Below are 22,274 nucleotides of genomic sequence, written 5' to 3'. Positions count from 1 at the left end.
ACCATTTGTTTCGTTCTTTGCAAAACTTTCTTCTTGGAAAAAAAATTAATAATGAAGAATGCCTCAAAAATGCATTGACCGAATTTTTTGCATCAAAATCACAAGAATTTTACAACAGAGGGATTAAAATGCTTCCTGAGCATTGGGCACAAGTAGTAGAAAACAACGGCAACTATATTGTTGATTAAATTTTGTTGTATTGTTTAAATAAATTCGATTTTAAAAAGTATTAGAAAACGACATTAATTATTACTAGACCTAATACTACATTGAAAATCCAAACTTGTCTGGTTGCTCACAATAACAGATCCACAATAACAAGATTTGAACTGCAAAGGAATTCTGGACAGGAAATAGAGTGAATTCATCTTGGCAATTTTATTGAAACCCCCCCCCCCCCCCCCCCCCCACACACACACGCACTATATGATTGTAGAAAATTGCAGGAGAGATGGGAGAGTCATTCTTGCTACACTGAAGTCAACTGTGATTATAAAATACAAGCATTAAATAGGTAATCAAGTTATTAGATATTGCATTTCCCTTAACCTAATAGGCATACCAGTATAGCTCTTCCAGTTGATTATAAGGCTAAATAGAAAATGCAATTATACCTCTCTCTGATCTAAGATCTAAAAAAAATCTTCTCAGTTACACAAAAATATATTCGATGGTTTTCAAACACATGTATAGTAACAGTTTTATTTAGAAAAGCTAATTAGACATCAAAGTAATCATTTCCATTTATTATGGAAAATATTTTAAATGTAGCCTAAAATTCATCATGGAGCCGAATTGAGTTAGCTGGACTCCGTTAGGCTGGAGTTGTGTCAGGTCGCAAGGGTTTATTGTAAGGATATCCTGGGGCACAACAGCTAGGCTTCATGGGAGAACAGAAATTAGAAAATCCTTCAATGTTAGAAATTAGAAACCACAATGTTAGTAGAAAGTAAATATTTTATTTTATTTTTCAAAATCCTCACCTGGGAATATTTTTTTCCATTGATTTTTAGGGAGAGTGGAAGGGAGAGGGAAGACAGAGAGAAATATCAATGTGAGAGAAACACATCAATTGGCTGCCTCCTGCCTGAGGCCTGAGCAGGGTCTGGGCCAGGGAGGAGACTGCAACTGAGGTCTCCCTTGTCATCTCAGGAGCAGGCATTTGCACTTTCCTTCCTACTTCCCTCCTCTGCAGTTGTGGTGACTAAGCTATTCTCTGCTTACTTTGCTCTGGCAACTAATTACTAATATCTTTTTAAAATATTTTTTAATTATAGTTGACATATAATATGCTATTACTTTCAGCATAGAACATAATGATTAGACATTTATATGCCTTACAAAGTGATCACCTCAATAAGTCCAGTACCATCTGACACCATAACTTCATGCATAGTTATTACAATATTATTGACCATATTCTTTATTTTTTATTTTTTTAAAAATATATTTTATTGATTTTTGACAGAGAGGAAGGGAGAGGGATAGAGAGCTAGAAACATCAATGATAGAGAAACATTTACCAGCAGCCTCTTGCACACCCCCTACTGGGGATGTGCCCGCAACCAATGTACATACCCTTGACGGGAATCGAACCTGGGACCTTTCAGTCCGCAGACCAACGCTCTATCCACTGAACCAAACCGGTTTCGGCTTGACCATATTCTTTATGTTGTATTTTACATCCCTGTTTATGACTGGCAATTTGATCCCTTCCCCTTTCTATTCTTTTTCTTTTTAAAAATGTATCTTCATTTAAAAAATATATATTTTATCAGTTTATTTATTTATTTATTTTACAAAAAGAGGAAGGGAGAGGAATAGAGAGTTAGAAACATGGATGTACCCACAACCAAGGCACATGCCCTTGACCGAAATCAAACCCGGGACCCTTCAGTCCGCAGGGCAACGCTCTATCCACTGAACCAAACCAGTTTTGGCTGTATCTTTATTTTTGGAAGTATCACAGATGTCCCCTTTTTCCCCATTGACGCCCTACACCGCCCTTCTCTCCCCCTTCACCACACTTCCTCTTTTTCTTCTCTCCACTCAGTCCCTTGGCCGCTGCCTTACGGTGTCCACTTGGCTTGTGTCTTCTGTCCAGTCACCCAAACTGTGAGTCTCTTTGTCTCATATTCAAAGTCCCGACCTGTCCAGTCCATCAGTAGCCCTCTGTCACACAGAGTTTCATGCTAGGCCACTGCCAGGCCTGTAACCGAACGACGGGGCTGATTGCCCGCGCTCTCCAATGCCCACTCTGGTCTATTAGAACAAGACATGGGACACGACCATCACAGGAAACAAACATCCCGAGATTTTCTAAAACAGGCCAAAGGAACTGTTACAAACTCTGCTCTTTCTGTCTGAAAAATCAGTAACAGCAACGAATGAGTCTTACGAGTCCTCTGCTCACACTATTCATCTTTCTGATGGTCGCGCTTGTTTTCCTTTGCCCCAGAGGCTAGAATTCCTGCATAGACTAGCATAGCAGGCTCCATTGCACATGGTACAAGGTGTTGAAATAAAAATAATTGTCTTTGCTATGTATTTTGCAGATAATAATCAAGTAAGGGAATCTTTCAAAACTATGTCTTCCAAAAAAAACCAAACAAACAAAAAACAACAACTATGTCTTCCCTAGGAAGCATTGCAGGGGAAACCACAATGTTAGTAGAAAGTATATATTTTATTTTATTTTATTTTTTAAAATCCTCACCTGGGGATATTTTCCCATTGATTTTTAGAGAGAGTGGAAGAGAGAGGGAAAGACAGAGAGAAATATCAATGTGAGAGAAACACATCAATTGGTTGCCTCCTGCATGAGCCCTGAGCAGGGCCTGGGCCAGGGAGGAGCCTGCAACTGAGGTACATGCCCTTGACCGGAATCGAACCTGGGACCCTTCAGTCTTAAAGCTGACACTCTATCTACTGAGCCAAACTGGCTAGGGCAAAAGTAAATGTTTTAAAATATTAGCAAGAGTGGGACAGACATTTCTCAGAACAGTAACCTCACAGAGAGATGCTTTAGTAGAGGGGAGACAAGCAAATTCTAGGAAAAATTAAGCCACATGTAGTTGCACTACAATAGATTGTATTAGATTTTCCTTTGAATTTCTTATAAAGGAACTAACCAGAAAAATGTGCTCTGTTCCTCTGTGCCTATGGAGCTTTTGCTTTTGTTTCTCTTTTTCTAAACCTTTTCCAGGCCATTCTCGGCGTTGTGTTTTTTTTCAAAGAGTGTTACCAGAGATGACCTGCTAGGAGCCCTGGCCAGGTGAAAGGATCGTGAAAAAGGCCATTCAAGCCAGAGACACCAGCATATTTTAGGTCTTTTCCTTTCTCTTAAAAAATAAAACCGATTTGTTCCTTATGATTCTGTAGTTTATTTTCCCTCCTTTTCTTCTGGTTACATTTGGCTCTTTCCATTTTCCAAACAACTTACATTTTAAAAAGAAATACTTTCCCTCAAAATCTCTGTATTTCACAACCTAAATGCAATGCGCCCGATACAATGCACAACACTTGAATTCTGTTGACAACGTAATTCTATGCACAAAGCGGGAGGCTTTTTCTTTCCTGTCCTTTTGTTACTGGTGGGGGGCTCTCTGTGTACCCCCCTCTTACCAGTAGAAGTGGAGTTCTTGGGGTACCATGGAGAAAAGAATTTCCTGAGGCCCCATGGGAGGATGAGGTATCTTGGAAAGCCTTATTGATGATGTAAGATTGAGGGGTTTCCTTCCACGGTCCCACTTCCTCCCATCTCATCATGGGGCAAGTCCGACCTTGTCTTCAGCTGCCAAGGCTCACATCTACTCCGCCAGCCAGCTCAATGCTGTTCCAAGATCCCTGCCAGGAAACCCCTCCAGTGCAGGGTGGAGTGGGGAGAGGGTTCAGGGTCACGCCCACTGAGTCGCCTCCATCAGACAGCCAGCAGCTGTGACTCAGTTACTTACAAAGATCCCCCAATCCTAACATATGTAGTATCTTGCCACTGTTTTTGTAGGAGAATCATTTTTAAATAGATGTTTGAGAATCACTGTATGTCCCTCCCACCCCCAACCAAAAGATGGAAGTGGGAAACTGAGGCACCACAATAGTCAAGTCCTCAGCGTCCAGGCTGGCTTTGGGAGTCAGGCATGTCCAACCACGTGGCTTCTGCAGGGAGCTGAAGGGCTGGGAAGAAGCCAACCGAACGGCTCAGCTATGAATCTGAAGTGTCTCGCTCGGAAACGCAGGTTCACAACCAACAGAGCAGCTGCTGGTGACTGAATCACAAAAGAGCAGTTCTCAGCACGGAGGAGGCAGGGGTGGACACAAGGTTCAAGTGCCCTCTGTGCCTCATTCTCACCACCGTCCTAATACAACTGCTTCCTTTCATCCCTCAACTGGACAGTGGAAGCTAATCAGACTGAGCCTGAAGTAGAGCATTTCTCTTTGCTTTTAGTTACTATTTTCAAAGGCTAACTCACAATTTAGTGGGAAGAGCCTATTGAACTTATTTTTTTTCTCCTCGCATTTTCCAACACATGATATTAAAGTAAGTGGGGGCCCTTGATAAGCAGGGATTGAATTCCATGGAAGTCACAGCACAAAACCACACAGCATTCCAGAGGAGCTGGCATCACAGCCGGCTGAATGTCAGGCCAGTTTCCTACTGAGTGGCATTTCTTTTAGCTGGGAATTAGAGAGTGGAAAAATTAAAAGGAAAGAAAAATCCTTTATAGTTATAAAATTCTCAATATCGAAAAAATAATGAGTATTAACAGCAAAAGCAACTTATAACGTGTTTAGAAAGTTATTACAGCTTGGGCCAAAAATATGCCAGGTAGACGATTAAAAATAAGAAACTTGTTTAAACAGTCATAATCATTTAGACTTAATTCTCCCCTCTGAGTAGGCAAGAACTGCCTTATACAAACACCCCCGTACTTGAACTATTCCTCCTCGGACCTCTGGGAGGGGTGAAAGGAGGGAGCCGCAGGAAGTTTGCTTTTGTGGAAAAGCATGTACACATAGCCGCAGGGTCTGTGGATCTTGCAGACTGATTGGGTCTAAAGCAACAGATCACATCTGTTACTGATGGCGGAGTTCCACTATGAAGGCAAGGCACCTGCAGGAAAATTGCCCTGAAACTGTTTTGATGATTACAGTTAGGTGACATTATTTTTCCCTCGAGTCACAGAGAAGTATCTCTGAAAGTCTAAGTCTCAGCACTTTCTACCAGTCATCTTCCCTCATTAGGAATGTCCGTCTTCCAATTCTGCTTGTGACCGGGATGTATAGAAAATCTGACTTTAACAAGGCTTCCTGTTTCCTGGCACTATGCTATTCCAGGAAAACATTTTCAATCTCCCAGAAATCTTAGCACATGAAAACCTAGTCTAAAATTTATATAATTTATTAACCAATGTTATCCAAATAAATTTAACTTTTTAAAAAAGTGAACTACAGAAGGTTAAAAAATAGAGTCAATCCCAACTTCCCATTGCAGATTCTTGTTTTAGTTTTGTTTTAAATATATTTTGATTTTTTTTAAATTTAATTTTTTTTTTTTTTTTTTTTTTTACAGAGAGGAAGGGAGAGAAATAGAGAGCTAGAAACGACAATGAGAGAGAAACATTGACCAGCTGCCTCTTGCACACCCCCTACCGGGATGTGCCCGCAACCAATGTACTGTATCTATACATGTCCTTGCCCAGAATCAAACCTGGGACCTTTCAGTCCCCAGACCGACGCTCTACCACTGAGCCAAACCGGCTTTGGATTGGTTTTGTTTTTATTGCTTAACTTATCTGGATGAAACTCATGAGAGACCAACTTACAAAACAAATCTAAGTGTGTGGATTTGTTGACAAAAGAATGTCCATCCTATAGCAAAGTCTTTTAAGAGTTTAGTTGAGCCAAATTTGAGGACAGGCCTGGAAGCAAAATCTCAATGGAGTGAGAAAATGCTCTGGAGAATGTCAGTTTTGCTGCTTCTTTTATACATTAGAATCAAAGGAGACATAAGGATGGTTACATGAAATTAATCGGTGGTAGATTAAGGGGGCAGGAGGAAAGCAAAGCAGGGAAATCTCTGAGACTGGATAAAAAGCGAAATGAAGAAACATACTTCTTTTACATTGATGGGTACGCAATAGTTAATAATTGACATTTACAGCACATACAGATGGTATTCAGGGAACAAGATAATAATGAGAAGTTCTGTGGTCTGGCGCTTGTAGTTGTACCTTCGAGGGGTAGGAAAAGAAAATTGCTCTGGCCCTGGCCGGTGTGCTAGTGGTTAGAGTATCAGCCTGCACATTGGATGGTTGGAGGTTCTATTCCTGGTCAAGGGCACATACAATCCATGTGCTTCTCTCATCTCTCTTTCTCTCCCCCCTCTTTCCCCCACACACCCTTCCTTCTTTCCCTCCCTCCCTCCCCTCTACTCTATCTGAAATTAATGGGAAAACATCCTCAGGTGAAGATTCACAAAAAGAAAAAAGAAATAAAAATTACTCTGGAATTTCAAAGGTCTATTACCCTAGATCACATGTGTCAAACACAAGGCCCCTCGGGCCAAATCCGTCCCGCCAGGCCTTGCAATGTGGCCCGCACCGCGCTGTCATCACTGCACTCCGCTGCGTTTCCATCACAATGACAGTTTATGACTGTTCAGTAAACCATTCGGCCCGCGATTTAGGCTGGATTTTAGATTTTGGCCCCTTCTCTGATTGAGTACGACACCCCTACCCTAGATGCATAAGAACAATAGACAGAACTCACTTAAAGTCAAGATTGACCTTTGCTAAGGAAGCTGTAGGCCTGGGATGTGACTACCTGTTATGACCTGCCCAGGGAATTTGTGATCAGACTATCCTGTGTAGTTACTTTTGGTCACTGAGCTTGTCAGGCCTGTCATTTGCCCCCACCCCAACCCCAGCTTGTCAGTTCTATTACATAGCTCCTTTTTTATTCACAACTTTAAAATAGCAGTAGCTTTGGGAGCATTTTATTAATGTAACCTTTTAACAAAATTCCTTATAAGGAGATGAAAACTATTTAGGAAATACTCTGGAAAACAAAATCCCAAAGGAAAAAATCAAGATCAATCTGGGCCTAAGAGTTCAGAGACACTTTGGAAAGGCCAGCTGAACTCTGGGCCAGCCCGGCATGATGTCATTCTTTGTTTGTGTCAGATGTAAGCTTTTGTCCAGGCTTGGCCTAACCTCTTAGTCATTGTCCAAAGTAATGGTTATCAGTCTTTCTGCTCCATACAATAACTTGGAGGTTTCCTGAGCAAATCCTGATGCCCAGATCTTACTTTTAACCAATTAAATCATGGTCTCTGGGAATAAAGCCCAGCATAAGAAATTTTTATTTTTTAATATTTAAAAAATTAATTTTAAAGAGGAAGGTAGAGGGAGAGAGAGTTAGAAACGTCAATGATGAGAGAATCATTGACCAGCTGCCTACTACACATGCTACACTAGGAATCAAGCCTGCAACCTGGACAGGTGCCCTTACTGGGAATTGGACCATGACCTCCTGATTCATAGGTTGATGCTCAACCACTGGGCCATACTGGTTGGGCCATGAGAACTTTATAAATGTTCCCCACGCGATCTTAATGGACATCCACTGTTTTAGAGCAAGGGTTTTCAAACTGTGTTCCCTGGCACTGTTCAGTGACTTTGGTAGAAGTGAGGTGGCATGTGAAGGCCGCCATTCCCCCAGACCCTCTGTCCCGATTCTTCTGGAGTTGCCTTTCATTTTATCTCTTTCAAGTGTTTCAAGTAAGATAAAATGTCATTTCTAATAAAAGTGGGGAACTAGAGAGATATAATAAAGCATAGTCTTGATTGAAGCAAAGCCCACCCCACCAGTGGTTGGGACGATTAGCTTACCTCTGGGGTAGAAGGTAGGGAGAGAAGCTCTGTCTCCCCAGGGCATTCACGCCAAAGAAGATGGATATTGACTAACCACGAATTTGTAGCTGCCTATTTCTTTAACTGCTTGACTTCCTATATAGAACCATTGAGATCCAATTAATCATTAACCACTTGTCTAAGGAAGCAAGTTTTTTAAATTCACTGATTATTATCCCTCATGTTTCCTCCCATGACACAGATATGAACAAAACCCCCAGGAGCAATAATCTTGTGCTGATCCCATCAGCAACCATTACTATTGCAGAAGTACATTCCTTTATGCTAAATCCAGGAATAAAATGTTGTCAATGCAATTAGTAATAATTGTATTGGTTAGGGGCCCACAAGTGTTTTGAATTTCTTTTAAAATCTGAAGAAAATAAACTTTTGGGTTGAAAAACATTTTAATACATAACATTTATATATTTTCTCTTATATGAATACAGTCATGAATATGTGTGTGTGACTGTGTATTTTTAATGTAGAAAGGAGTCCATGAAGGCAAAAGTACTTAGAGCCCTCAACAGCCCTGCTTGCTGGACATATTTTCATTGTATGCTGGAAACATGTGAGAAGGTCAGAATTTTAGGCATTCTATCCATTCAATATATTACTTTTGAGAACTGATGTCTTCAGATTCTGAGGAAATGAATTTCAGATGGAAGAATTTTATACATCCTTAAAGGGTAGCAGGATAGATTTATAGGATGAGGATTTTGCTGACTACACTGCAGATCCCACTGTGTACAGTAGTCCATTAAGAGTACCCGTCTCACTCACAACTCACCACTTCTTCCCCAGATACCATGAGCTTCTTGCATGCATCTTGCTGCTGAATCCATAAAATCTTAAACTTGAAGGTTCTGAACCCAATCCCCACCCAAAGCAAGACCATCTTTCTCGCCATCCTTGACCAGTCACTCAGCAGCAGTTTGAGCACGTCCTAACACTGTCTGCACTTGGGAGCTGCAAAGCTGCTTCCCTCAGCCTTGTTGTCTTATAAAGAAACACGGCATGTGAGAAAACACAGATATTCACAGGTTGTGGCTGATGCAGTAACAAGATGTTATAAGGAGTGAACCCCTGGACACCATACGTCAGCGATGGTGGGTGAACTACGCATCATGGGCGCTACCCACAAGGACTATTGTGGTCTCATCTTCCTCGGGGTTAAGTTCTGGGCGCCCCTCCACCACCCTGTGCAGGGTGCTATAGTGTTGCTGGCTTTGGTGGAAACAATGCAGCTCTGAAGCAGCCTCCCAGGCAGCAAAAGTAGGCATGGGGAAGACCTCTGGCCTCTTGTTTTCAAAGAAGCTTTTCAGATTTCTCTCACTCAGCTTGCTGGCGTAGTCCACGAATGCATTTTCCAACTGCTCCTTCTCCTTTTGTGCATATGTCTTCCAAAAATTCAGCTGAAGGTAGCTAACTTTAGATCGGCAGCGAGCACAACAAGTGGTGAGCAGAGAGAACAAAGATGCTGAACAAATCAGGCACCATCCTAGAATCTTAGAAAGAGAGAGATATTGAGGGCACTTCTCAGGGAGCTGGGGGGATAGTATTGGGAAGTGAATGGCTAAATTAAAACCACAACTCAGCTGAAATCCTTCATCTTATTTTTTTTAACAACACTTTTCTAACCTTCAAAATAAATTTCAGTTTTACCTAATTATTCTTCATCCTCCACATCATTGCTGATAAGCAAAAAAATAACTAGAAGGCAGGCAATATCCCCTCTAGCAGGGCAAGTGCTATTTCTTCAACTAGAGGACTCTGAGGTTCAGAGAAGTCAAATCCCTAGCTCTTGATCACATAGCTGGTGACTGGTGGAGTCAGGACTCAAACCCACAGCTAGCCAACTCCAAGGCCAAGTTCTTTCCAGTCCTACACTTTACCTCCCTTAAGAAAAGAGCATCACACAGCTGGGTTCCTTGTTTCTCTGCCCCACCTGTGGATAGGGACACCCCCACCCACATGCCCAACTATTGGTCTGGACTGTTTGTTTCTCCTGATTACCTGAGCTACTGTGAGCACCTACTATTGACACAGCTTGCCTGGTCCACATCCCTCAGGCATCCACCCCCAGGAATCAGCCCCAGGCCCTTTTCATCCTGCTGCGAAGCAAAACAGGTCAGTGTGCCCGGGTTCAGCCACCACAGCATGTGCATGATCTCCTTGTGCTTGTGTTTAGAGAAGAAAAGCTCACACGGTGATGAGTGTTTGGATCTGGCACTAACTGAACAGAGCCCGGGGCCTGGGGACAGAAATCATAAATCACTCAGTGTGTCACAACCTTCGTGATTAATGCCTCCCTTCAACAAAAGAAGAAAGACATCTGGGAGCCTGGCATGTTTTTATCTAAGATGTACAATACTTTATGCATCACACAAAAGACTTTAGGCTTATCGGTTTATGGAAAGTAGATGACAATACTGCCAGCCAGCTTTGGAATGCAGGGTTTAAAAAACACACTTGGCCTTGATGTGCAGATCCTCCTTGAAAAGTAAAATTATACCATTTTAAGTGTGTTTATTCCAAAACTAGTGGCACTGCGGACCAGTTGTGGATCTGTTTATCCACTCTCGTGGCTTGCTTTGGTTTGGGGAATGCAATTCCTTGAACTCACAAGTAGGAATGCAGTCTCCCCCGAGGCCAGGGCAAGGCGTCACATCTGGATTTGTGCTCAGGAACCTGGGAGGATGACAAGCTACTTCCCCACATCAGTTAGGGAAAGCTATGGTTTCCTTATGTTCCATAAAACAAAGCCCCGAACCGAACCGAGAGCTTCTAACGTCCAGTACGACCTGTTGAGCTGAACAGCAGAAAGCGGAGGACACACCTCCCTGGGGAATATGAGCGCTTTTCACCGGAGGCCACAGACAGCCAATTCTTACGTTATCTGGGAACCTCGTCCCAATCCTGACACTGTTAAATAGAAGCTGCCAGAAATCATTCAAGGGGATCTTGATTTTCACTATATTGCATGCAACACTGAAAAGCGTTAACTCATTTGGTGCAGCTCTATTTTAATAGATGAACGCTGTGTGTGTGGGTTTTGTTGTCCCCGCCCCCCTTCGCGCCCCCCCCCCCCCCCCGAAACCAGATAGAAGGCAGTAATTTCTAATTTCTAATTACAGATCTGGCCTTAACACTCGATTAGAGTTCATATCATGCATTATTTATGAAGTCAACCCAGAGAGAGAGAGTTTTAAAGTACTTAAGTATTTACGTAAACAGAACCCAGAGGGCGTTTTCTGTTCGGAAATGGAAAAGACAGTTCAATCAGCAGTTTTACACTGAGCCCCTCCGCCTTCTAAAAAGCTTTTCCCCATGGTCTCTACTGCTGCATCCTGTTCCAATTTCCATTGTGTCTCAGACTGTTCTGGCAGGATTCAGACTCAGCCCTGGCTAGCAGGGGAACGGAGAGAATAGCTCAAGCTGGGAGGGAAAGCCAAGTTTGCCCTTTTTTTTTTTTTTTTTTTTTTTTTTTTTTTTTTTTTTTTTTTCCTTTTCTTTCTTTTTTACCTGAGACTGGGCCTGCAGGGACAGCTTCAGCTCTTCGCTGTCCATAGCTGGCATGCTGGTCTTGCCACAGGACACTTTGTGAAGCTCTGCCCAGCACTCCTTGGGCTTGTCCTTGCAGATCAGCCCCAGGAGACCTGCACTTTTGGTCCCGCTCATGGCACATTCATAGAAGGTGCCGTTGAGCAAAGCCACAGACAGCCACATCGTGGGCGCCACCAGGGAGCTCAGCGTGATCTGGCCCAGGACGTGGAAGAAGCGGCGGCCGTGGCCGCGGGGGAAGATTTTCCTGGGGTTCACGCAGCAGCCGGTGAAGAGCCGCCAGGACCTGCTGTTCAGGAAGAAGCCCAGGATGAGGAGGACCCAGGCGGGAGCGAAGAGGAAGACCAGCCCGTAGACCGTGTTCTGGCTGCTGCAGGGGCACCTGAAGGCCACGAGGGAGAAGAGACGCTCGCTCCCCAGGGTCAGCAGGGCCATGAAGCTGTAGCCGATCACCGTTTTCTGGTGCAGGAGGAACTTTAAAATCCCGTTGAAAGCATCCATGTTGGAGGTAAACAAAGCAGGGAAAGGCTTCGCCTTATTTATTGGCAGAGCAGCTGTGGCTGTCGTGGCTGAGGGTGGAGCTCTGCCCTCAATTGGAAAGCAAAACCGTCCTCCTTCTCAGACCGAATTCGGCCAGATAAGGAAACAATGTCATTCCCCAAGAATGAGGATTTCCCAACTGTGTTTAGACAATGCCTCCTACTGGCGGGGATCGGGCCATGAAACGAGAGCCAAACCACTGGTGATTGAATTCAAAGCGCAGAGCCTCTGTTTTTATGTTGTTTCCATGCATTGAGAATCTGAAAGAAATGCTCACTTGTATCAATAATAGTCCAGGAATTTTCCAGCCGGAGAAATCAAAACATTCCCAGAAATGGGTTTCAGCCAGATGGTCTGGAGCCAAGGCAACGTCCAAGTCTGGACACTTGTGCTGTTTTTGTTTTTTTTCTCTCTTGCTGCTTAAGAGCAGGAAATTCACTTTATATCCTTTAAACCTGGCTAGCGGCAGAGACGTGCAGCAATTTTCAGGATCTGACTCCTTGGGATTGATAGGAAAACGTTAGTGAGCCTTTGCATTTTGAATGAAAGACAATATGGGAAGTCCTTCTCATTTCTTTCCTGGGCTGTCATATCATCTCCCGATGGGCATCTCTGCCTTTGCCCTCATGCCCAGCATCCCCTCAGTCCTACATCCACCCTCCACGCTGACACGAAGGAGATCCCTTTAAAACAGAACCTGAATTCCGTCGTAGCTTATTCATGGCTTTGAGCCTCCCCGCTGCCTGCAAGCTGGTCAAGGTCAGCCTCCGTGAGTTTAATCTTGGCGTTTCATGCCCACGATAGGTTCCCTCCACCTGGAATATCACCACCACCACCTTGTTCACCTGACAACCTCTCACTCAGGATCCATGAACAGGGTAGATGTTCCTGCCTCTGTGATTATTTCCAGGATTGCTTCTTAATATAGGGCGGGGCAAAAGTAGGTTTACAGTTGTTCCTGTAAAAAATAATACAATAATTAATTGTGGAGAGCAGCTACAGTATTTGGATAGGTTCAAGCCTCGGACTGATGAGAGGGCACAATCCTCTCGTGGCCACGTGCAAGTCCCAGCTTGGAGGGCAGAGCCCTCCCAGCACAATGATAGCCAGCAGCTGTAGCTGTAAGCGTGAACCTATGGCCTGAACACGTGGCCCCACGTGCCTGAGTGATGCGGGCTAGATAGAGTTCAGGTGCATGAGTTGAGTAGGACTGAAAGCCACACGAATGTTGTAAACATCTTGACCACGCCCTTACTTTGCCTCGTGGCATCTGGCTATAAAATAAAGACACGGCTTGTAGTCCGTGGTGCTGTCTCTCCATCAGAGGAGCGGTGTCCCACCGAGACCCAGCTTCCATTCTTTTGTCCGTCTTTTCTCAATCCTTCACCTCCCCCACTCAGGATCATTCACCTTTGGCCGTGCTGGCATAGCACAATTAATAAATAACAAGAATAAAACCTGTGTTTCGAATACTCACAACTATGAGCCTACTTTTGCCCTATCCTATATATAACATTGTACTTGCAGGACTTATCATACTCTTGCAGTTATTTGTTTAATATCTGTAGCCCTTTTTATTAACTTGTATTCTGGATCTAAACATGGTGTCAAACAGATTAGATGCTCATTCAACAATTCCTTTTTCAAATAGTTATTATACTCCCACCGTGTGCCAGGCACTGTACTAGACAGGCAGTGCTCATTGAGTATAAATGAATAAATGAATGTATGAATGAAAAAAAAACCTTTAATTAGAAGTACTTCTAATTAGAAATAATTAAAGGAAATTATTTCAATTTCCTACATTGGTGTTAATTTTAAAATTAAATTAATGAAGCCAATTGAAAGACCTTTCAAGCTAACACAATGAGTTTCAAATTCCAGGTCTGTGTGCTTTGTGAAAAGAAAGTGCCGTGGACTCGGAGCCGAGATGTAGTGTAGCCTTGGCCATGTCATTTTATCTCTCCGAATTCCGGTTTATTCATTTGTGAAAAGGGGAATGAAACAGAAATAACCGTCATGTTTTCTTCCATTTTCATATTATAAAAAAAGTTAAGTCCTCAAAACAGGAGACTTTTTTGAGAAGTTACTTTAGGATGTACCTCTCATCACTACTCTTTAATCCTGTCAGAGACTCGCCATCCTTAGTAATAGCACTCTCTCCACTTCCCCAAACACACTCTGAGTCTAACCCCTTGGTCGGCAAACTGCAGCTTGTAAGGTTCCAGCTGAGAGGTTTGTGAAGAAGAAGCAAGACACGGAGTCCAGGTGATTAAAAAAAAAGGGGGGGGGGGGGCGTGATTAATCTGTACTCCAGGGCGAAGCTCACTGGTCTGAGGGTGGGCCAGGGAAGTTCACTCCAAAAAGTGGCATAGGTACTTCTTTTATACAGCTGTTTAGGGAGGGGGGGGGGGGGGGAAGGCATCAGAGGTGTGGAATTCCTGCCTCAGGCTAGGGGTCTAGGAAGGCCTTAGGAAGACACCAGCTAGCCCACTATCTTTGTCACCATCCACCTTGCAGATGTTTGCATCGGCTCTGGGCTTCCCCCCTGCCTCGACCTAACACGGCTCTTGAGCCACATGCAGCTCTTTGGCTCCTTGAGTGTGGCTCTTCCACAAAATACCACGGCCTGGGCAAGTCTATTTTGAAAAAGTGGCGTTAGAAGAAGTTTAAGTTTAAAAAATGTGGCTCTCCAAAGAAATTTCAATCGTTGTACCATTGATATTTGGCTCTGTTGACTGATGAGTTTGCCGACCACCAGTCTAACCTTCCTGTAGCATCCTTCGCTCTGTCACATTTCTGTTAGGGCAGATGTGTTGTCTTTCACTAGCCTCAGTGTGACAAATACCATACTCATATGTTGATGAATAGTCGTATTTTAATTTCCCTCCTTCCTAAAGGACATTTACTTTAAAAATTTTTTGTTTTAAGACCTAGTCCCTTAAAAGGTTTCATAAAAATAAAAGTACATTTCAAAAATAAGTGTGAGCCCTGATTTCCTGACTGCAAACTCCACGCGCTTCCCCGTTACGTAGCACTGCCCAGAACAGGGTATTTATTTGGGTGCCCCATTTACAGACATTTGTTCTAGACCAAGTTTTCGTCATTTGCCCCCCTCTTTGTTAGGTGGCTTTCAAGATGTACTTGGGGATTACACCAAGTGTGACCTGTAACAATTCCAGCAGAAATGAATTTTCCCTGATTCTGGACAAGAACCCTCTGGTGGAGTTTGTGGAAGAGCTCCCTGCCGGGCGGTCGTCTCTGTGCTACTGCAACTTACTCTGCGGGATTATCAGAGGGGCCCTGGAAATGGTAAGCCCCTGCTTCCTGGTGCGGGTGCATCTGTTATCGAGCGCTGGGTAACAAACGGCCCCGGAACCGAACAGCTTCAAACAGATGTTTATTATCTTACACGGTTTCTAAGGATCAGAAATCTGGGACCAGTTTAGCAGGGCGGTGGTGTCTCAGAGCTTTTCTCAGCTTAACACACATGCAGTCAAGCTGGTGGTTGGGCTGCAGTCTCAGCTAGAGAATCTACCTTCAAGCCCACTCGCATGGCCTTGCTGACAGTTGGCTAGAGGCTTCATGAAGTTCCTTGCCAAATAGGCCTCTCTGTAGAGCTAATCACAACAGGTGCTGCCAGCCCTGGTGCAAAGTGGGAGGGGACTAGCAGGAGGCCAGAGGTCACCGCAGGCTGTTCTGGAGGCTGGCTCCCACACCGGAATTGTTCATCTATTTAAGGAAGACAACGATTAGTATCTGCTAAGCGTCAGGCACTGCACTTAAAAAGATGAACAAGACACAGTTGCTGCCCTTCAAGTATTGTCTGTCCTGGCCAATCCGGTTTGGCTCAGTGGATAGAGTGTCAGCCTGCGTACCGAAAGGTCCCAGGTTTGATTCCGGTCAAGGGGTCAAGGGCATGTACCTTGGTTGAGGGCACATCCCCAGTAGGGAGTGTGCAAGAGGCAGCTGATCGATGTTTCTCTCTTATCAAAGTTTCTAACTCTCTATCCCTCTCTCTTCCTCTCTGTAAAAAATCAATAAATATATATATATTTTTTAAAAATGGTCTGTCCTGTAGAGAAATCAGATATTTCAGATGTGTGACTAAGGGCTATGGGAGGACCCTGGTGGGGGTGAATGAAATGTCAGGGACAACTTCCTAGGAAAACTGTGACCTGGCATTTGAAGGATAGATGGGAGTTTGGGGAGGTGAAAGCCTTGAGGAGCAGGGGAAAGGAGCAGCTTGTCCAAAGGCACAAAAATAATGTTTCTATCAAGGAACAAGGAACTTGGATTCGTTTATCATGAATATCATGTAGGTTGAGAGAGGAATTGTCATGAAGAAGGAGATTTAAATTTTTTACTGAGGCCTGATTTAAAAAAGAAAAAAAAAAAGGCATGTATATGACAAGCTGGGAGTTTGATTTTTATATTGAAAAGACCAGAGACCTGTTGTAAGTTTATAAACAGGGGGTGATATTTTCAAAGTTGTATTTTAGGGATTTCATTCCTTTGTCCACAAAGTGAATGTGTACAGGAGGGGACAATGCTAGAGGGAGGAGGAGGGCAGTTAGGAAGTTGATCGTGGAAAACTCGAGAAAAACTCGAGAAAGCCCTGACAGGACGAGTGGAGAGAAGGGTGATGCCAACAACACTAAGAAGGTAGAACAGATTTAAGATTAGATAATCAGTTGGCTAAAGGGACAAGGTTGAGAAAAGAGGAATTATTTTTAGTTTTTTTAAAATTTATAATATATTTTTATTGATTCCAGAAAGGAAGGGAGAGGGAGAGAGAGATAGAAACATCAGTGGTGAGAGAGAATCATTGATTGGCTGCCTCCTGCACATCCCCCACTGGGGATGGAGTCTGCAACCCGGGCACATCCAGGCATGTGCCCTTGACTGGAATCAAACCTGGGACACTTCAATCTATAGGCCAAGGCTCTGAGCCAAACCAGCTAGGGCTATTTTCAGGTTTCTGAGCATCCTATAGCAATGGTTGTACTATTAATCAAGAGAGCAAAACCAGGAGAGACAAAACTCCTCATTTTGTCTCTCCCATCCCCAAATGAGGAGTTTAATTGGGCAGCTGCTGGAATTGAGGTTATCTATACACACCAGTGATGATATCGCTCAGCAGTTGTTTCACATGTCTGCAAGTCATAGAGATGTGGACTGAAGAAGCACTGGAACTCTGAGAGAGAGAGAGAGAGAGAGAGAGAGAGAGAGAGAGAGAGAGAGAGAGGGGGGGGGGGGGGGGGGAGAAAGAGAGAGCGCACTACAGTTGGAACTCTAGGAGGCGACAAAACATAGTGAGTAAGCTAGACAGAGAATATGAAGTCTGCAAAGGATGCCTAGAAGGAGCAACCAGGGCTTAGAAAAATACCAGGAAAGAATGGAGTCAAAGAAACAAGAGAGGAGAGTATTTTAAGAAAAGGAAATATCTGAAACAAGACCTGAAAAATATTCACAACGTTTAGGGACCAAAAAAGCTGTTTTGGGAAAGTGAAGGGAGAAGAAGACAATCTGTCCAAGACTGATGAGCCAAGGGCAGCTTAGGCAGAGGTAGTAACAGTCTCTTTTCACAGAAGCTTAGCTATTTAGAATAGTGAGACTAGATAGGAGCCTAAGTCTAGACATGTGTTATATACTCAATAATGAAGTATAGATATAATTTTCAATTACTTATGACTAAAGGCCCAGTGTATGAAATTTGTACAGGGAGGGAGGGGCGTGTTGTCCCTCAACCCAGCCTTCACCCTCTCCAATCTGGGATATCTCTCTCACAATCCAGGATTTTGGCTTCCAACCACTCACCTGCCCACCTGCCTGCCTGCCTGCCTGATCACCCCCTAACCATTCCCCTGCCAGCCTGTTCGACACCTAACTGCTCCTCTGCAGGCCTGTCCCTCCCCCACAACTACTCTCCCATTCAGGCCTGCTTGTCCCTAACTGCCTTCTTCTGCTGGCCTGGTCACCCATAACTGCCCTCCCCTGCAGGCCTGGTACCCCCAACTGTGCTTTTCTGTTGACCTGGTCATCCCTTACTGCCCTCCCCTGAAGATCTGATTGCCCTCAACTACCCTCCCTTGCAGGCCTGGTCCCTCCCAGCTGTCCTCCCCTGCTGGCCTGATTGCCCACAACTGCCTTCCCCTGCTGGCCATCTTGTGGTGGCTATCTTGTGCCAACATGGAGATGGCCATCTTGTGTGTTGGAGTGATGGTCAATTAGCATATTACCTCTTAATTATATATGATAATTAGGGGAAGGACATAATAACAGGTAGTTCAAAAAAATAAAACAATAAATATAATTATCATTCACACAGATCTTCCACAGGTCTACCTACCATTTTTTAAAGCTTGCCCTACCATCAATGACCATGAAATCAAGAAAGAACAAAGGAAAAATTCTGGGAGTTAGTGGGTTGAACCATAAAACCAAGTCAAAAGCAAGATAGAGAAGTCTCCATCCTTCATGGGTAATGGTTGACTATACACACAGAATGATAGACACATAGGCATCAGACAACATGTGGCCCCAAATATTCAAATAGTATCAGTAAAGTCTCCGTGTTATTTTATTTAATTTCCTGTCTAATTTTTACAAAGACAGAAAAAAGATCTTATATGGGAAAAATGTGGGTGAATTTATCTTCTCTATTTCAAAGTGTGGTCTATATCCTTCTATTGGGTGGTGGGCATCACAGAGACAGGGTTTTTGATCACTGTATGGGCCAAAGAACTGGGCCTACCAAGGTCTATGGTTTAACAAACCCAGGCTGGTTGGCCAAGGAATTCTTGGTAAGAGAGGGGAATGAGTCTGGTAAGGTTATAATTAATTGATATTCATTCATTACTAGGCTCAGGCTTTCCCACTTATTTGCTTTTATTAGTACTTTCAGTTATTTATTTTCTTTACCCCAATGACTTAAAATAGCTGAATGGTATTCTATTGAGGGTAGGTCAGCGATACCATGCCAGTCTTATGTGCCTATATTTTAATGAATAGGGAAGTCAGCCCTTGGGGATCACTTCAATGCCTGGGAAATGAGCTATGCCTTCCAGAGGAAAAGAAGGCCTTGGTATCAAATATTCATGTCTGCAATTTCAATCTTTAATTTTACATTCATGATTTATTTAGTCTATATTTTTTTAAACCTCTCAGAGCCATAAGTGAGTCCAAATATTATTAAAACAATACTTATTCTGCTATGATCATGCTATTTAGCTAGGACAGAATGATGCATGGCAAGTCAGTTGGAGAGGAATGGTTTATGAATTCCTTTATCCTTGGAAGTTCTGCTTGCAAGGCACACTGGGTCAAGGCTATCCTTGAGCTGAGAATTTGTGTTCTTTCTGAGATGGATTCACCGTTCAGCCCTGTGAACAAAACTTGGCAAAGGCTTGCCCCAGAGGCACCCGGTCCGGCCTGGCCTGGAATGCCCATCTCTCTGCAGATGCATAAGGCAGAGCTCACACACAGCCAGACCATCTCCGAAGGACACGCAGGAAAGGGCCCTTCATCCACGGAGCTAGCTCTTTTTTTTATCTTTTCATAAGAAAAGGCAGCTCCTATGGGGTAAATAAAGCTGAAAAAGGGAGACAGAAAAATGAGTTTGTTTGCTTTTATAAAACGTTAATGACAAAAGCCTTTTTCCTTTTCTTTCCTAGGTTCATTTAGCTGCTGATGTCACATTCTTGCAAGACAGACTCAAAGGCGACAGTGTGACAGAAATAGGAATTACATTCCTGAAAAAGCTAGATGAGAAAAAATACAGACGGAAAAAATGAAGAATAGCACGCAAAATGTCCCAGGCTGATTAGTGGAGGAGCTAATATTAGCTAAGCACAGCCAGCCATTGAGATTTTGAATTGCTTAATAGCATGGGCTTTATGAGAATAATAAATTAGCCCGAAATTTGAAATGTAGTACATAAGGATATAGAATTGTTGTTTTTTACTTTTTCTTTTAAACCACACATTTTCAATCTCCTGTCAAAGTTTCATATACAAATAGCTCCTTATAAGACAGAAAGCCTGAATTGCACATATTACATAGTCTAGTCTATTCATTTCATTATTTATGGTAACAGGAAAAAAAAACATCTATATAACTGGTATATTTATCTCTTTTCATTGGAAAAAAAATGAATGGAATGATAAAACATAGAGTCCACTATATATAGTTTCTAGATACTGTACATTGTATTCTCTATAGAAACAGTTCTATTTGTAGCAATCTTTCATATTTTTGAAAAACGATGGATGTGAATTTTCTCATATATTGGCTTGGTTTTTAGCTTAAGCCTCCTAAAACTACTCTTAATTTGTAATCAACAAAGCAAATCTATTTATTTGGATGCTAATTCTGAAACACTTAAAAATAGCCTCTAAATTAATAAAAGGGTAATATGCAAATTGGTCAGGATGCCCTTACAGTAGTGACTGGACAGCAGGCTGCATGGGGTGACCAGGCCAGCAGGGGGGCAGTGAGAGGTGACCAGGCCAGCAGGGAGGGTAGTTGGAGGTGACCAGACCAGCAAGGAGGCAGTTGGGAGTGACCATGCTGGTAGGGGGTAGTTGGGGGCAACCAGGCTGTTGGGGGGCAGTTGGGGGTGACCAGGCTGGTAGGAGGGTGGGGCCATGAGGGGAGACCAGGCTGGTGATGGGGGGGGCAATTGGGGGTGACCAGGCCAGCATGGGGGGCAATTAGGGGTGATCAAGCTGGCAGGAGGGGCAATTAGGGGTGATGAGGCAGTCAGGCAAGTGAGCAGTGAAAAGCCAGCAGTTCCAGATTGTGAGAGGGATGTCCGACTGCCAGTTTAGGCCCCATCCCTGGGATTGGGCCTAAACCAGCAGTCGACATCCCCCGAGAGGTCCCAAATTTGAGAGGGTGCACGCTGGGCTGAGGAGCTCCCTCTCCCCACCCCGTGCACAAATTTCATGCACTGGGCCTCTAGTTTAATTATAATTCATTTAATATATTTAATTTTTAGATAGCTGGCATTAACCAATTCTTTCCTTTTCTAGTGAAATATTACTGATGGTGAGGCCAGGAAATCACTAAAATGAGCCGTAAATAATGTTCTTTGAGATTACTTTCAAAGCTCATTCAGTTAGGATGTTTACTGTCATTTTTATCCTCTAAAAACTTTATGAAGTATATTTTATCTGTGACCAGAACATATTTAAAATTCAAAATGTACTGGATTAAATAAACAATCATCTTCATCAGACCTCAGCATAGAAGGGCGACCTATACGGCAGTCTGGAATCTACTGGATTCTGCAGAGAAGTCAGATTAAAAGAGCTACAAGTAATGTGGCACCATCACTTAAAACTGCTGTAAGTGATATAGTACTGAGAGACCTCACCTGGGACTCGGGGCTGGAGAAGGGCTAGTTCCCTTTTTAGTGGCTTCAGCTGATGCTGACTAGTGGTTGATCTTTGGTAAGGTGTATAATCTCTCTCTCTCTCTCTTGCTCTATCTCTCTCTTGCTCTCTCCCTCTCTCTCCCCGCTTCTCTCTCTCTCTATGAAATGAGAGGCTAGGATATGATGAATATCTAAAATATATTCATGAATAAATGACATCAATAACCACTTAAATTCCACTTTTCTGGATTTTAGAAGACTATGGGGTTCATGTTGACCAACGTCACCCCAATCAATTTAATAAATACATTAAAAAAAAAAAGGCTATGGGGAAATTGTTTCTCACCTACCTAGCTGTCTCTTCTGGACAATGAGGTAGGAATCAAGGATCAAATAGAGTCACTGGGGCAGCTATCCTGTCAATGGAAGGACCCTCAAACCAGTTTCACAGAAGACCAGTAGAATCTGGAAACTTGATCAATGCAGAGATGTTTGTTATCTTGGAAAAGGCAAAGGGAAAGGACAGTGTGGGGGGAGAGACAGTTTAATTATTTCAAGTGACATCACCAGATAGCTGCCCAGCTGTTCCCCGAGGAGGCCTGCCTCTCAAAGTTGCCAGGAACCAGAAATTCTTCCCTCAGCAGCTTTTACGCTTACTTATAGTCTTCTCACATCCCTCCGGCTCATCTATTAGTTATTAGGAGCCTGGATCTCTTCAGCAATTGGAACGAACTATTATGAATAACTGGAGAGTTCACTCTTCTCCCTGTTTATGACAAAGAATATTCCTGCAATCCCTTTACTTCCTTTTTTTATTCCCTCTTCCATTTGTTAGAAATTTAATGATACTTCATGCAATGGATGTTTGTTGGCTGCCTATA

At 43.2% G+C, this 22,274-nt stretch overlaps 2 protein-coding genes across 2 annotated transcripts in view; one reads left to right on the top strand and one right to left on the bottom strand.

The window, feature by feature from the left end:
- The window catches only part of TRAPPC3L (trafficking protein particle complex subunit 3L), a 47,521-nt gene extending 27,042 nt beyond the window's left edge, over positions 1-20,479 (top strand). Inside the window, exons 4-5 of the mRNA XM_045573339.1 lie at positions 15,141-15,326; positions 19,691-20,479. Of these exons, the coding sequence (XP_045429295.1) occupies positions 15,141-15,326; positions 19,691-19,810 (306 nt within the window). The 3' untranslated portion in view covers positions 19,811-20,479. The remainder of the gene's footprint in view (positions 1-15,140; positions 15,327-19,690) is intronic.
- CALHM5 (calcium homeostasis modulator family member 5) lies at positions 8,296-12,162 on the bottom strand. The gene is made up of 2 exons (XM_036414376.2): positions 11,436-12,162; positions 8,296-9,418 (listed from the first exon to the last, which is right to left on the bottom strand). Exons 1-2 carry the CDS (start codon positions 11,973-11,975, stop codon positions 9,029-9,031), a joined length of 930 nt encoding a protein of 309 aa, XP_036270269.1. The 5' UTR covers positions 11,976-12,162; the 3' UTR covers positions 8,296-9,028.
- Positions 20,480-22,274: the final 1,795 nt, after the last annotated feature.

The sequence above is a fragment of the Pipistrellus kuhlii genome, unplaced genomic scaffold (assembly GCF_014108245.1).
Source record: "Pipistrellus kuhlii isolate mPipKuh1 unplaced genomic scaffold, mPipKuh1.p scaffold_m20_p_5, whole genome shotgun sequence".
In the NCBI taxonomy this organism is placed as follows: Eukaryota; Metazoa; Chordata; class Mammalia; order Chiroptera; family Vespertilionidae; genus Pipistrellus; species Pipistrellus kuhlii.
The sequence above is the reverse complement of the archived record's forward strand: the minus strand, read 5'-3'. Positions and strand labels throughout refer to the sequence as shown.

What these genes read in the sequence shown, in the direction of transcription:
- CALHM5 (XM_036414376.2), bottom strand. Translation starts at nt 11,975, where the DNA reads ATGGATGCTTTCAACGGGATTTTAAAGTTCCTCCTGCACCAGAAAACG. An exon ending in CCCTGCAGGCCCAGTCTCAG is followed by an intron (nt 9,419 to 11,435) that starts GTAAAAAAGAAA and finishes TCTCTTTCTAAG; the next exon opens with ATTCTAGGATGGTGCCTGAT.